Genomic DNA, 15,436 nt, shown 5'->3' with positions numbered 1-15,436 from the left:
GCTCTCTAGCTGTTGTGGAACTGCATTTCCCATGAGGCATTGCAAAGATTACAAAACTGACAGTTACAGCTTGCAGAGGCATGATGGAACTTGTAGTCCTGCGGCTCTCAGGTTGCCTACCCCTGACCTAGACCTTTAACCATGATTTGCCCTCACCTTGATGCTCAAGTTTTACTAACCTTGCATGTTTTATGATTTTTTAGCCTCTGTGTTCTATTATCCTGTATTGTGTTTTGGACTCTGGCTGCCAACTCAGGCATTCTTGGTTATACCTCCGTTACCATGTAGTCCAAAGTATTGAAAGCAAACATTTTGTTTGTAGCACCCTGTCTTAATCAGAAGCTATTGCCTAAATCTAGTTTTTGGCTGGGTTGTAGTCAGCCCAGATGGATTGTATAATTTTTTAATTGGTATTTCCCTAAGCTCAGTGGGGTTGTGATTTCTCCTTGCTGTCAGTAGGTGTCACTAGTACCACTGGCAGTAGTATAAGATTTCATAACAAGACTGAGTTATAAATATTTATATTTCCTTCAGCCAGCCCCATAGGACATTCTTGACCACTGGTGTATGCCGGGGGGATATAAATATTTGAGGCAGGCCTAGTGATTGCTCTCTTCCTTCAGGCTGAGGCCTGAGAAGGTGCTGTTGACTGAGCTCTGCTATTAGGCCCATGCCTGTGTGAGGTCTAACGTGCTGATTGTTGGCCTGAAGTGGTCCTGGAGCTGTCCTGCCTGTTGATGGAGGAAGCTGTGCAAAGGAAGAGACCCAGGAGAGCACACTTGTTGTTGTTGTTGTTGCAAAGGCCTGGTAACTCACTTAGAGGAGGATGCACTGGGCCCAGGAAACAGATAGAGAAGTCTGTGTACCTTCTAGGATACAGTGTTGCTGGGTTGGCTTAAAGATTCTGACATTGTTTGGCTGTACATGAATCTGGTGAGTCTATAGGTGATCTGCTTGGTATTTGGGACACCTAACCCTCATCTCTGTAACTGTTCTACAATAAATCTTTAAAAAGTCAAAAGTGACTGGTGCCCTGTGTTCTTTATCAGTCCCATGGACCGGGTAGAAATGTTGGTTTGTCCCCTGCCTCTGGAGGTGCCACTATGCCTTTTGGGGTGTCAGAGGGGTGCTACATGATAAAAAAGAAACATGGCAATTGTTTATTTTACACAGTATTTTAGCTAAGTAATAGTCATTCAGTTAGATTTACATTCGTTAAATGATTTGCATGGAGTTGATTCTAAATGGAATACTTTACCTTCATAGGCCTTAACACATAAGTCATCAGGCATTCCATAGATCTTCCATTGGCTTCCTTTCAATGTTTTAGAGATAACTACTTTTTCTTTTGCGTTGCCATAGTTTAAGTAAAAGTCTTCCCCCTGGATGCTGAACAAAGTATCATTTTTACACTCCCATTTCTGACGCTCATTAGCACTACTGCATGTTGACAGGATGACCGCACTCATTTCACTTTTGGTGGACACCCCCAGGCACTGCTTCACCGCCACATTTATCAGCTGTTGTTCTGATATCCATCGGAATTTTTGTGCATTATTGTCCGGCAAACAATCTGTGACCTTAATGACGTTGCTCTGAGCTTGTAAACATTTTTTGTGATTTTCATTGTAGATTAAAAATTCAGATTCTGAAAAATAAGATTTTGGAACAGCTAGATTTATGAAAAGACATATACAGAAATCATAGTACGATAGATATGGAGTACGATAAGCTAGGCAACACTATATGCATGGCTGCTTTGCTGCATGTGCTGGCAAGTGGCAGGTTATGAACTTTAAAATTAGGGCAGGTTCATGTCACATCAGACATAGGAAGAGATACGATATATGCAGCTAAAGTTATAAAGAAAGATTAACTTTTCTTATAAATCTGAGTTGCCTAATTACTGGTCAGTGGGGGCATCCATCACAATATAGGACCCACTGAGAAGCTTTAGTGGCCAAAAGAGTGGAGGCCAAGATGACCTTTTGCAAAAACTAAGTCAAGATTTTCTTATAACTTCAACTGTCTGTATCTCTGGATCTACTGTATCTAGCTTGCATTCAGCTAAGATTAATACTGGTCTATAATTACCACTTTGGCTGGCTTGAGGTGTTGCAATTTTTAATTTACATCCTTCCTGTAAGAGAACCATAGAGAAGTGGAACTTCACTTTAGATGAGATGCCACATATCCATATGACTGCCATAGTCCTATCTAGATTTGAAATTCATATTTCTGCAGTTGTGTGATGCTGGACCTTAGTTTATCATTTTCCTAGCACCTATGCAGTGCACAGTTACTTTAACAAGTTCTAGAGCTTCCCCATTCATTGGATCTGCATTCCTTGTAAAGCTGGCATTAGTAGAATTTGATTATAATATTTTCATTTTCAGAACATTGCAGGAGCAGGATGGTCATTTTTCTTGAACAAAAGAATTTCTAGCATTGAATGTGGTTTTAATCTGGAAATTTATATCCATACCAAAATGGAGAGTTACAAGCCAATGAAATTATCAAGCACTTTCGAACAACATGCATCAAGTCTCTATCGGCATCAACGAATGTGCTGGTGAGATTTTTTGCACAAACATTCATGTGATTTCTTGCTGCAGTCTCTGATCCTGAGCACCTGATTCAGAGCCTAACTATTTATTAATCATTTAAAGAGCATCATCCCTTGTTTCTTCATCTGGTGGTCCTATTTACTTTTCTTCTAAGTTGCTACTTTGTCTGGGTTACCAGCATTATCTTGCTACTGAAAGTATACCTTTGTTATGGTGACTAGAGATGAGCGAAGTATTCAAAAATTCGATTCGGCTGATTCGCCGAATTCGCGGAATAAATTCGATTCGAGTCGAATATATTCGCTGCGAATTTAACTTATAAAAAGGGTGTTTCTAGGCTTCAGAGAGCCTTTATATTAGTGCAGAACACTGTACCTTTAATTTAAATGCCCTTGGAGTCTGCTGGGGAAGAGAAATAATACTGTCAGTCAGTATGACATGCAGATGAGTGCCGTCGATCTTAGAATCACCGCACACTTCACTCATTTGGGCAGTCACGGGGCCAAAACCAGAGTGTGGAGCCACAGTGTGGCGGTGGAGGCAGCAGCAATGGGAGGCCATACAGCACCCTATGACAAAATGGAACCCACCAGCAGTGTGAGGAGACCTGAAAGTGGCACATGGCAGAGTGTGGCGATGGAGACAGCAGCAATGGGAGGCCGTACAGGGACCCATGACACACTCTGGACCTGGCAGCAGCATGAGGAGGCGGTACAGGGGCCCATGACAGATTACGGGCCTGGCAGCAGCATGCATGAGGAGTCGGTACGGGGGCCCATGGCAGATTACGGGCCTGGCAGCAGCAATGGGAGGCCATACAGCACCCTATGACAAAATGGAACCCACCAGCAGTGTGAGGAGACCTGAAAGTGGCACATGGCAGAGTGTGGCGATGGAGACAGCAGCAATGGGAGGCCGTACAGGGACCCATGACACACTCTGGACCTGGCAGCAGCAAGAGGAGGCGGTACAGGGGCCCATGGCAGATTACGGGCCTGGCAGCAGCAATGGGAGGCCATACAGCACCCTATGACAAAATGGAACCCACCAGCAGTGTGAGGAGACCTGAAAGTGGCACATGGCAGAGTGTGGCGATGGAGACAGCAGCAATGGGAGGCCGTACAGGGACCCATGACACACTCTGGACCTGGCAGCAGCATGAGGAGGCGGTACAGGGGCCCATGACAGATTACGGGCCTGGCAGCAGCATGCATGAGGAGTCGGTACGGGGGCCCATGGCAGATTACGGGCCTGGCAGCAGCAATGGGAGGCCATACAGCACCCTATGACAAAATGGAACCCACCAGCAGTGTGAGGAGACCTGAAAGTGGCACATGGCAGAGTGTGGCGATGGAGACAGCAGCAATGGGAGGCCGTACAGGGACCCATGACACACTCTGGACCTGGCAGCAGCATGAGGAGGCGGTACAGGGGCCCATGACAGATTACGGGCCTGGCAGCAGCATGCATGAGGAGTCGGTACGGGGGCCCATGGCAGATTACGGGCCTGGCAGCAGTAATGGGAGGCCATACAGCACCCTATGACAAAATGGAACCCACCAGCAGTGTGAGGAGACCTGAAAGTGGCACATGGCAGAGTGTGGCGATGGAGACAGCAGCAATGGGAGGCCGTACAGGGACCCATGACACACTCTGGACCTGGCAGCAGCATGAGGAGGCGGTACAGGGGCCCATGACAGATTACGGGCCTGGCAGCAGCATGAGGAGTCGGTACGGGGGCCCATGGCAGATTACGGGCCTGGCAGCAGCATGAGGAGTCGGTACGGAGGTCCATGGCAGATTACGGGCCTGGCAGCAGCAATGGGAGGACATACAGCACCCTATGACAAAATGGAACCCACCAGCAGTGTGAGGAGACACTCTCCACCGCGGCTCGGCACAAGCCATCATTTCTCGGAAAGGTGCTGAGTCCACCACTTGGAAAGGGAGGGACTGCAGCACCAGCAACTTGGACAGGAGGACGTTCAGCTTCTGCACCGTCGGGTGCGTGCTCGCAAACTGTTGTCTCTTGGAAACGGATTCCAAGAAAGACTGCTGACGGAATCCGTGAAGAGGAGTAGCAGGAGAAGGAGCATCTGAACGAGCGGAAGATGCCAACGAGCGACAACTCCCCTCAGCAGAGGTGTTGGAGCCTTGACTGGCTGATAGAGGGCGATTGACGTCGGGTGACGGAGCAAGTAACGGAGCGGGTGATGGAGCGGGGGCTGGGGCAGGCAGAACCGCCGTATCTTTATCACGGTTTTCCCAGGCCACCGAATGGCGACGCTGCATATGCTGACGCAACGCTGTAGTCCCAACATGGGCCCCCTGGCCACGCTTGACTTTCTGGCCACATAGTCGACATACGGCTACGTTTACTTCCTCGGGCGGCTTGACGAAAAATTGCCACACCGCCGAGTAGGAAACTTTGCCCCCGCTACTCCTCACTGGCTGACTGCTACTTCCTCCGTGCACACCGGCACCACTACTGGCCGTGGTGGTAGGCTGCAGTGGAGCTGGTGCTCTACTCCGTGGCCGTTTGCCTCCACTGACACTGCTGCGACCCTGCTGCCTCCTGGGCAACCCACCGACTGTTTTGCTCGCTGCCAAGCTGGCACCCTCTTCTCCTGATGATGCGGAAGCAATAGCCTGATGACGACGAGGCTGCCAAGTGCGATCAGCCTCATCATCATCAATTAGGGTCTCCGCCTCACTACTAGCCCCCTCGGCTGCGTGTGGGTCAGGAGACAGACCTGTCTCTAGACCGGCTACCGAGCCACTCTCCTCGCCAGTACTTCTTCGCCTGGCTGCTGAAGAGGCGGATGTCTCCCCCCGTTCCTGACCGCCCTCTGTTAGCTCTTCCTCACTGTACAGTGGGGCTGAGCCCACAGCATGCGATACTTCGCTTGGTGAGGGAACACCAAAGGACAGGGGCAGGTAGAGGACGCGTGATTTCAGTGGGCTTGCTCCCGGGCCATGCCAACTAACGGTTGTGTCTGACGTACCCACCGACCGTTGGCTGTTGGTGTCAGAGGTGACCTGGGAAGAGGAAGACGACCGAGCCAACCAATCGATGACGGCAGGGTTGTCGGTGGAGACACGACCGCTGGATGACACCGGGAGCACTGGCCTCTGGCTGCGACTAGTGCTGCCTCGACCCCTTCCTCTGCTGCCACGTCTGCTCGCTCCTGAAACATTGCCTCCTCTGCCACTCCTCTGCGTGTTGTCTGACATACTCTTTAATTCAATAAGCACCCCAAAAATAACGTAACGATTCTGTGTCCCTGAGTAACAATTCTGTGTCCCTGAGTAACGATTCTGTGTCCCTCAGTAACGATTCTGTGTCCCTGAGTAACGATTCTGTGTCCCTGAGTAACGATTCTGTGTCCCTGAGTAACGATTCTGTGTCCCTCAGTAACGATTCTGTGTCCCTGAGTAACGATTCTGTGTCCCTGAGTAACAATTCTGTGTCCCTGAGTAACAATTCTGTGTCCCTCAGTAACGATTCTGTGTCCCTGAGTAACGATTCTGTGTCCCTCAGTAACAATTCTGTGTCCCTGAGTAACGATTCTGTGTCCCTCAGTAACGATTCTGTGTCCCTGAGTAACAATTCTGTGTCCCTGAGTAACGATTCTGTGTCCCTGAGTAACGATTCTGTGTCCCTCAGTAACGATTCTGTGTCCCTCAGTAACAATTCTGTGTCCCTGAGTAACAATTCTGTGTCCCTGAGTAACGATTCTGTGTCCCTGAGTAACGATTCTGTGTCCCTGAGTAACAATTCTGTGTCCCTGAGTAACGATTCTGTGTCCCTGAGTAACAATTCTGTGTCCCTGAGTAACAATTATGTGTCTGTCCCTGAGTAACGATTCTGTGTCCCTGAGTAACAATTCTGTGTCCCTGAGTAACAATTCTGTGTCCCTGAGTAACGATTCTGTGTCCCTGAGTAACAATTCTGTGTCCCTGAGTAACGATTCTGTGTCCCTCAGTAACGATTCTGTGTCCCTGAGTAACAATTCTGTGTCCCTGAGTAACAATTCTGTGTCCCTCAGTAACGATTCTGTGTCCCTCAGTAACAATTCTGTGTCCCTGAGTAACAATTCTGTGTCCCTGAGTAACGATTCTGTGTCCCTGAGTAACAATTCTGTGTCCCTGAGTAACAATTCTGTGTCTGTCCCTGAGTAACGATTCTGTGTCCCTGAGTAACAATTCTGTGTCCCTGAGTAACAATTCTGTGTCCCTGAGTAACGATTCTGTGTCCCTGAGTAACAATTCTGTGTCCCTCAGTAACAATTCTGTGTCCCTGAGTAACGATTCTGTGTCCCTGAGTAACGATTCTGTGTCCCTCAGTAACGATTCTGTGTCCCTGAGTAACGATTCTGTGTCCCTGAGTAACGATTCTGTGTCCCTCAGTAACGATTCTGTGTCCCTGAGTAACGATTCTGTGTCCCTGAGTAACGATTCTGTGTCCCTCAGTAACGATTCTGTGTCCCACAGTAACGATTCTGTGTCCCTGAGTAACAATTCTGTGTCCCTGAGTAACGATTCTGTGTCCCTCAGTAACGATTCTGTGTCCCTCAGTAACAATTCTGTGTCCCTGAGTAACAATTCTGTGTCCCTGAGTAACAATTCTGTGTCCCTGAGTAACGATTCTGTGTCCCTGAGTAACAATTCTGTGTCCCTGAGTAACGATTCTGTGTCCCTGAGTAACAATTCTGTGTCCCTGAGTAACAATTCTGTGTCTGTCCCTGAGTAACGATTCTGTGTCCCTGAGTAACGATTCTGTGTCCCTGAGTAACGATTCTGTGTCCCTGAGTAACGATTCTGTGTCCCTCAGTAACAATTCTGTGTCCCTGAGTAACAATTCTGTGTCCCTGAGTAACGATTCTGTGTCCCTGAGTAACAATTCTGTGTCCCTGAGTAACGATTCTGTGTCCCTGAGTAACGATTTTGTGTCCCTGAGTAACAATTCTGTGTCTGTCCCTGAGTAACGATTCTGTGTCCCTGAGTAACAATTCTGTGTCCCTGAGTAACGATTCTGTGTCCCTGAGTAACGATTCTGTGTCCCTCAGTAACGATTCTGTGTCCCTCAGTAACGATTCTGTGTCCCTGAGTAACAATTCTGTGTCCCTGAGTAACAATTCTGTGTCCATGAGTAACGATTCTGTGTCCCTCAGTAACGATTCTGTGTCCCTCAGTAACAATTCTGTGTCCCTGAGTAACAATTCTGTGTCCCTGAGTAACAATTCTGTGTCCCTGAGTAACGATTCTGTGTCCCTGAGTAACAATTCTGTGTCCCTGAGTAACAATTCTGTGTCCCTGAGTAACAATTCTGTGTCTGTCCCTGAGTAACGATTCTGTGTCCCTGAGTAACGATTCTGTGTCCCTGAGTAACAATTCTGTGTCCCTGAGTAACGATTCTGTGTCCCTCAGTAACGATTCTGTGTCCCTCAGTAACAATTCTGTGTCCCTGAGTAACAATTCTGTGTCCCTGAGTAACAATTCTGTGTCCCTGAGTAACAATTCTGTGTCCCTGAGTAACGATTCTGTGTCCCTCAGTAACAATTCTGTGTCCCTGAGTAACAATTCTGTGTCCCTGAGTAACAATTCTGTGTCTGTCCCTGAGTAACAATTCTGTGTCACTGAGTAACAATTCTGTGTCCCTGAGTAACGATTCTGTGTCCCTGAGTAACAATTCTGTGTCCCTGAGTAACGATTCTGTGTCCCTGAGTAACAATTCTGTGTCCCTGAGTAACAATTCTGTGTCTGTCCCTGAGTAACGATTCTGTGTCCCTGAGTAACAATTCTGTGTCCCTGAGTAACAATTCTGTGTCCCTAAGTAACGATTCTGTGGCCCTAAAGTCTCTGTGGCCCTAACTCTGTCCCTTAATACAGACAGGTCTGTCTCTCTTGAATGACCGGAGGCTAATGGAGAATTCTAAGATGGCCGCGATTTATAGCTCTACCATTACACAGTGCTGGCTGGCTGGCTGCTGATTGGCTAATGCGATCACATGTCATGAATGAATGCATTATGGGTCAGCGCGCCTTGTCTGCGCGCCTTCCCAGAGATCCCCGCTCCGTCGCCACACATGTCGCCGCCATTTTTGGGAAAATTCGATTCGCGCATCCGAAGTTGGCTAATTTTCGGATTCGGCGCGAATCGAATATTTCCCAAACTTCGAAACGAATTCCACTTCGCCATGTTCGATCCGCTCATCTCTAATGGTGACCCTTGTTATCATTCTAAAAGGTCTGTTGACCATGCTCCTGTCTACTGTTCTGGTACTGCTCTGTGACACTGCTGTTACTTATAATGACTTGGCCTCTGACCACAGTCATTGCTCATCCAGTACCATGCCATAATTATAACCCTGCTGATTCACAAAACTGACTTTGAGGGGTTTATTTACTAAAACTGGAGAGTGCAGAATTTTGTGCAACTATGCATAGAAACCAATCAGCTTCCAGGTTTTATTGTCAAAGCTTAATTGAACAAGCTGACGTTGGAAAATGATTGGCTACCATGCACAGCTGCACCAGATTTTGAGTGCACCAGTTTTAGTAAATCTACCCCTTAGTGTCAGAGCTTTCACTTCCTCTACCCTTCTTTTTAGGGATGCCATCTGGGCTTAATACCCTAAACAATGCACAACAATGTACACGGTGTTAAAAATGCACTGTGGGATTTTTCAGGACTTAAGAGATAAGTTCATCGTTTGGGTGAAAGTGCACATACAGCATTTTTGCCAGGAAAAAAAATTGTGCATTTATTATTTTTTTCCCTAAGGAGCCTGAAAAGGATTGCACCCGTAGTTAGTGGATCAGAGGTGCAATCTCAGGCTCCTGCAGACAAATTCTGCAGCTTTCAGCCCATACCTCCATATGGGCTGATTGTTTACAAGCTGCAGGGCTGATGAATAAACTACAAGAGCGCTCATCAGTCATCGCAGTCCATTCAGAACTATAAGCTGTCAGCTGCAATGGCTGATGGTAGTTGTAGCTCACTATTTCACAGGATTCTGTGAATAAATGATGTGGTTGTGTGGGTTGCCCTGCTCTTTTTGAATTGTAACAGAGCGTTCCTCACCCGCTGTCACACTGGGAGCATTGGGGGAAGGAGGCAACAGGAGCTGGAACAAGTTACATCCTAAAAAAGGGCGGAACATGTTCCAAAATGTGAATATATCCTTTAACCTCTTACTGTCTGCCCATTGCCCATTAACAGCAGACGGTAAGCAGTGCCGATGTGGGCTAACGTACCTGTATGTCTGCCAGCACCGGTGGCTCATGTGCGACTCACAGTGCACACTGGCTGTGGTCTGACGGAATTAATAACTTAAAGCGGAGTTCCACTCACTCTGTAAAAAAATAAAAGTCAGCAGCTACAAAAACTGTAGCTGCTGACTTTTAAAAAACAGCCACTCACCTGTTCCACAATCCCGCATTGCCCCCGCCGCAGCCTATTTCACCAGCCGTCCTGTATTCCAGGCACCGGCATCTTCAGTGTGGACACCCGGCTGTGACAGCTTGCGGCTTCACAGACAGGGTGCCCACTGCGCATGCGTGAGTAATGCTGCGCTTCCTGAATGGCCCCGTCGTCTTCTGGGACCTGTCACGTGTCCCACAAGACTTTGGGGAGGGAGGGTAGGAGGACAACTTCCATTTCCGATCGCGATTGCAGCAGAAGTGGGAGCGGGTACCTGTCAAATTCGGGTACCCGTTCCCCCCCCGCTCCCCAAAGGTGCCAATCCTTAATGGGGAGCAGGGGACCAATCTTGAAAGCGGAACTTCCCCTTTTGGGTGCAACTCTGCTTTAAGGCAATACTAAAGGTTCATTTTTTTGTAAAATAACAAACATTTTATACTTGCCTGCTCTGTGTAGTGGTTTTGCACAGTGCATCCTGGATCCTCCTCTTACCGGGTCCCCCGCTGGCTCTCCTGGCTCCTCCTTTCTGTCAGGTGCCCCCATAGCAAGCAGCTTGCTCCTTATATCCATTCACACACGGAGCTGTGGTTTGGTCCCACCCCCTCTCTCTCCTCATTGGCTGAGTGGCTGTGATTGGCAGCAGCTGTCTCAGCCAATGAGAAGGCAGAGACCCGGGACAGCCGAGGCTGTTGTGCACATCGCTGGATCTTGATGGGGCTCAGGTAAGTATTGAGGGAGCTGGGGGCACTGCTGCGCACAGAAGGTTTTTTTATCTTCGTGCATAGAATGTATGAAGGTAAAAAACCTTGAGCCTTTACAACCACTTTAATTATATAAAAATCTGCACAATATATAATTAAATAAATATTGTTTGGTGAGTGCACACAGTAAAAACAAAAGCTCAACGCAGTATACAGTATGAGTGAATATGAAAGCAACAATACATTTCAGTGCAGCAGATAACTTCATATAAAGTGAGTGCAAGTCCCTTTAAATGTGAAGGAAGTTCTTGAGTCTGATCACACTTGTTCACATGGGAAGTGATGCATGAAAACACACTGCAAACAAGTGTCAATGTTGGTGTGTCACACCCAAATATTGCTGAAACTCCTTACCTTATAGTTATGATCTCCAAATGATATGATATCAACAGCACATAGGAAATAGTAATCCCATGGCCTCAATCACCACAGATCCTCCAGTACCAGCATCCAGCAAAATGACCATACCTGCACAATGCAGCAGAACTGGAGGTATAACTAAGAGATAATTATCCGGCATGGAGTTTGAGCGCACAATACATCCAGGTATTCCAGTGGTTAGACACTTTTTAGGGGAAATTAACTTAAAACTGGTGCACACAGAATCTGGCGTTTTTATTAAGGAAAACTTCCATTGTTCCAAGTACACATCTGTATATGCTTACGTTTGGCATATCTGATCATCTCAAAACCATAAAAATAAACATTTCATAAAAGTATGGCTTTTAAGAAGCAGGTTGCTTATCCAAGCCACAGAGTTAAAGCGGAGTTCCACTCACCCTGTCAAAAAATAAGTCAGCAACTACAAAAACTGTAGCTATTGACTTTTAAAAAACAGCCATTTATCTGTCCCTCTGTCCTGCGGTGTGTCCCCCGCAGCCCATTTCACCGGCCGTCCTGTATTCCAGGAGGCCGGCATCTTCAGTGTGGGCACCCGGCTGTGACAGCTTGCGGCTTCACAGCCGGATACCCACTGCGCATGTGCGAGTAGCGCTACGCTTCAAGAATGGTCCTGTAGTCTTCTGGGACCTGTCACGTGTCCCACCAAAAGACTTCAGGGAGGGAGGAAGGGAGGGAGGACACCTTCCGTTTCCGACATCCTAGGTGATCGGACCGGAAGTAGGAGCGAGTACCTGTCAAATTCTGGTACCCGTCCCCCCCCCGCCCCCCAAAGGTGCCAATCCTTAATGGGGAGCAGGGAAGCAGTCCTTAAAGCGGAACTTCCCCTTTTGGGTGGAGCTCCACTTTAAGTCACACAAAGGTCTTTAACCTTTTTGCCGCCCGGCCAATGGCCGTTTGGCGGCCGGCAAAATCCCTCAGCTTAACAGGTGGATGCCATATGGCGTCCTTCGGGGCATGCGCAGTTTGCGTGCCTGCAGAGCCGCGCAGCGGCGTGATCTGTCACCGGCCGTGTACCTCGGACATGGCCGATGACAGATCTGAGTACCGGTACCATGTGACCTGCTGTGACCAATCACAGCAGGTCACATGACAGTTGTATACAATGGATGGCTTCATTCATGCCATCCATTGTATACTAGTGTGCCTAGCTGTGAATGGTCACAGCGATCACATGCACAAGCTGGGCCAATCACAGCCCAGCTGTGTCATGTGATTAGTCGTGGCTAAATCACAGCTAAGCACAAAAAAAAAAAAAATAAGCCCTGAATGAATCGATGTCATTCAGGTAAATGCTTGCTTATAGCAAAGTAATTCTTTGCTATAAGCAAATTGTGTAAAAAAAAAAAAAATACTGATCACTTCCCCAAAGTAGTACTTTGGTCAAAGTGAAATATGAAAAAAAATCTTAAAAAAAAAGAAAACAAAAGTAATAAAAAATTAAAAATAATAAAAAAAAATTAAAATTTTTTTTTTCATACTGTCACCAGTCAGCGTCCCTGATCTCCGCCATGCCAGTTATATGATGACGCTGTACTACACTGGTGACAGTATGTAAAAAAAAATTGTGAAAATAATTTTTTTAATTTTTTCATTTTCCAAAAAATTATTACAAAAAAAAACAACTTCAAAAAACTCGCCATGCCTCTTATGAAGGCATGGCGACTCTGCAAAAAGGGGTCATTTGGGGATATCTGTACTGTTCTGACATTCTTGGACCTCAAGAAATTAGATTGGCTGTCAGTACTTCAGGATTGATCAATATTCAGATCTATACCATAGTTTGTGAACTCTATAACGTTAATACAAACTAAAAAAAACACCCTAATTTGGGTTATTTTCACCAAAGACATGTAGCAGAATACATTTTGGCCTAAATTTATGAAGAACAATTATTTATTTGCAAACTTTTATAACAGAAACAAAGAAAAACATGTTTTTTTTTCAAAATTTGTGGTCTTTTTTTGTTAATTTAGCAAAAAATAAAAACCCCAGTGGTAATTAAATACCACCAAAAGAAAGCTCTAGTCGTGTAAAGAAAATTATAAAATTTTAGTTTGGGTACAATATTGTATGACCGCGCAATTGTCATTCAAAGTGTGAGAGCGCTGAGACCTGAAAAATGGTCTGGGAGGGAAGGGGATAAAAGTGCCCTGTATGGAAATGGTTAAGCATTTGAAAATGTATTCCACAAATTGAGTCTGATTGTTCAATCATGTTTAGATCTGCCAGCCACAATGTAAGTGCCTGCATGCAGGACTGGTGCTACCACTAGGCAAACTAGGCAGCCGCCTAGGGTGCAGCCACGGCCAGGGCTACCGATAAGGCAGTACAGCCAGCCTCACTGTAACATTAATTATATTTTCCCAGGGCCCCATCAGTTCACCAGAGGGGCCCAGGAGGTGAGGAGCAGAGAGGGACTCTTTTTTTAATTTCGGGCACAGGTGGCTAAAGTCACGCTTCGTTTTGCAATGCTGATCAGTGGTATCCGGCCGCAGCTGCTTACAGCAATTTCACTGGTGGAGTAATTATCCCTTCCTCTGCTGCAGAGGGTAGAAGGTGAGGCTGTAGCCCAGCGGCAGGAGGTGATTCAACAGAGAGGTGGCTGAGGGCACAGGCAGCAATGGGTATCCAGTGCGCAGTCCAGCTCACAATTTCTGAGGCACAGACAGAGATACAGCCCTATGTTGTATACAGACAGACATACAGCGCCTTCTGTACTCTGTGATCATTATCATGATAATGATGACAATCACATAAGCACAGTGAGATGCCTCCTGTTAGTTCTTATTTACACTTGTGTTTGAGGGACATTAAAAAATGTGTGGCTGAGCCACGCTTTTACCGTTCCCCAACCATGCCCCATTATGCTGCAAAGGCACTGCCACTGTAGTATGGCAATAGTGACGGAGTGTTGTGTAAAACCCCCAGCTGCCATACTACAGTGGCAGTGCCTTTGCAGCATAATGGGGTGTGCTTGCAAAGTGTGGCTCAGCCACACATTTTTTAATATCCCTCAAACACAAGTGTAAACAGGGGCGGACTGACCATTTGGAAACTCGGGCACTGCCTGAGGGCCCGGGGTCAGTAGGGGGCCCCATGAGATGCCCCTGGTACCTTTTTCATAGGCTTTTTTGAGTTTGGGCAAGGACACAGGGGCCCCATGATCCCCTATTGCCCGGGGGCCCCATGAGTTGTCAGTCCGCCCCTGAGTGTAAATAGAAACTAACAGGAAGCATCTCATTAAGTGTGTGTAAATCTGACAGGCTGACTGTCTGATGGAAATGATCCAATAGCTGTGTGGCCTCCAGATCACTTCCACACCCCCCATGTGCCCTGCCATGCTTCCCAGGCTCTGTGCTCACATTAGCAAACCTGGGTGCCACCGTTAGAAGGGAGGGATATCGGCGAACATCTGTTCACTGATCTCCCCTTCTCATTAATGACCTGGAAGCAATGTGTAAAATGTCAGTTCTGGGTCCTGGTGTCACTGTCCCCAGACAGGATTGGATGATATTAGCTGGAGACAAAGCTGTCTCCTACAACCTTCAGTCAATCCATGAAGAAAAGGCATCCAGCCAATTAGGTGCACTGCAAGCCATGCTACACACAAAGCTAACATTTGCTTTTGAAGCTAACTTACCCATTTGAAGAGTCGGCCAGATTACAAACAGAAGTATAAGTAGAATGGAAGAAGTCATTAGAGCCATCTCATTATTCTTCCAAAGCTTTAGGGAAACACTGCAGACTTAAACCCTTCAGTTACAGCAGTTCTGGCAAACACACTGGGGTTCCTGTTCAGTTCTTTAACTTTTAAAAGACTTAAAAGCAGAATGAGTGTTGTGGCTTCTAAATGATATAAGAATATCCTGTCACATGGGCCTTAATGCAGGCAGTAACTCCCACTTCGTATTTTGCTTCCATAAGCTATTTTCTATTATCAGCTGCTATGGATTTTGTCAATAAGGTGTCCACTTGGTTGTAAGTGATTCACCATGTGAGTTCTTGTAAAATATTTCCTAATTTCTCCAGAATCAAACAGAAAAAGAGGATGTTTGGGGTGAGAAAAAATAAAAAGGGTTTTACATAATGTTTTTCACGTATCATTGTGATTGTTTTCTTAGGATCAGATTTATACATCTGGTCCCCTAAGACAACTGCCTAATGCTGTCCAACTGCAACCCCAATGGAGTGGCTAACCATAGTATACCTTCAACAAGATCAGATATCAAATCCCCTCTACAAGGCATTTCGTTCCTGGGAAAGAAGAGGAAAGAGAGTAG

At 46.7% G+C, this 15,436-nt stretch overlaps 1 protein-coding gene across 1 annotated transcript in view; it reads right to left on the bottom strand.

The window, feature by feature from the left end:
- LOC149449091 (macrophage mannose receptor 1-like) overlaps window positions 1-14,990 on the bottom strand; it is a 164,558-nt gene extending 149,568 nt beyond the window's left edge. Inside the window, exons 1-2 of the mRNA XM_089693713.1 lie at window positions 14,797-14,990; window positions 1,259-1,648 (exon numbers count right to left, since the gene is read on the bottom strand). Of these exons, the coding sequence (XP_089549839.1) occupies window positions 1,259-1,648; window positions 14,797-14,863 (457 nt within the window). The 5' untranslated portion in view covers window positions 14,864-14,990. The remainder of the gene's footprint in view (window positions 1-1,258; window positions 1,649-14,796) is intronic.
- Window positions 14,991-15,436: the final 446 nt, after the last annotated feature.

This window comes from Staurois parvus, unplaced genomic scaffold (genome assembly GCF_062004578.1).
Source record: "Staurois parvus isolate SC_StPar_1 unplaced genomic scaffold, SC_StPar_1.0 ptg000636l, whole genome shotgun sequence".
Classification (NCBI taxonomy): Eukaryota; Metazoa; Chordata; class Amphibia; order Anura; family Ranidae; genus Staurois; species Staurois parvus.
Note: the sequence above shows the minus strand (reverse complement) of the source record. Positions and strands in the feature narration are given on the sequence as shown.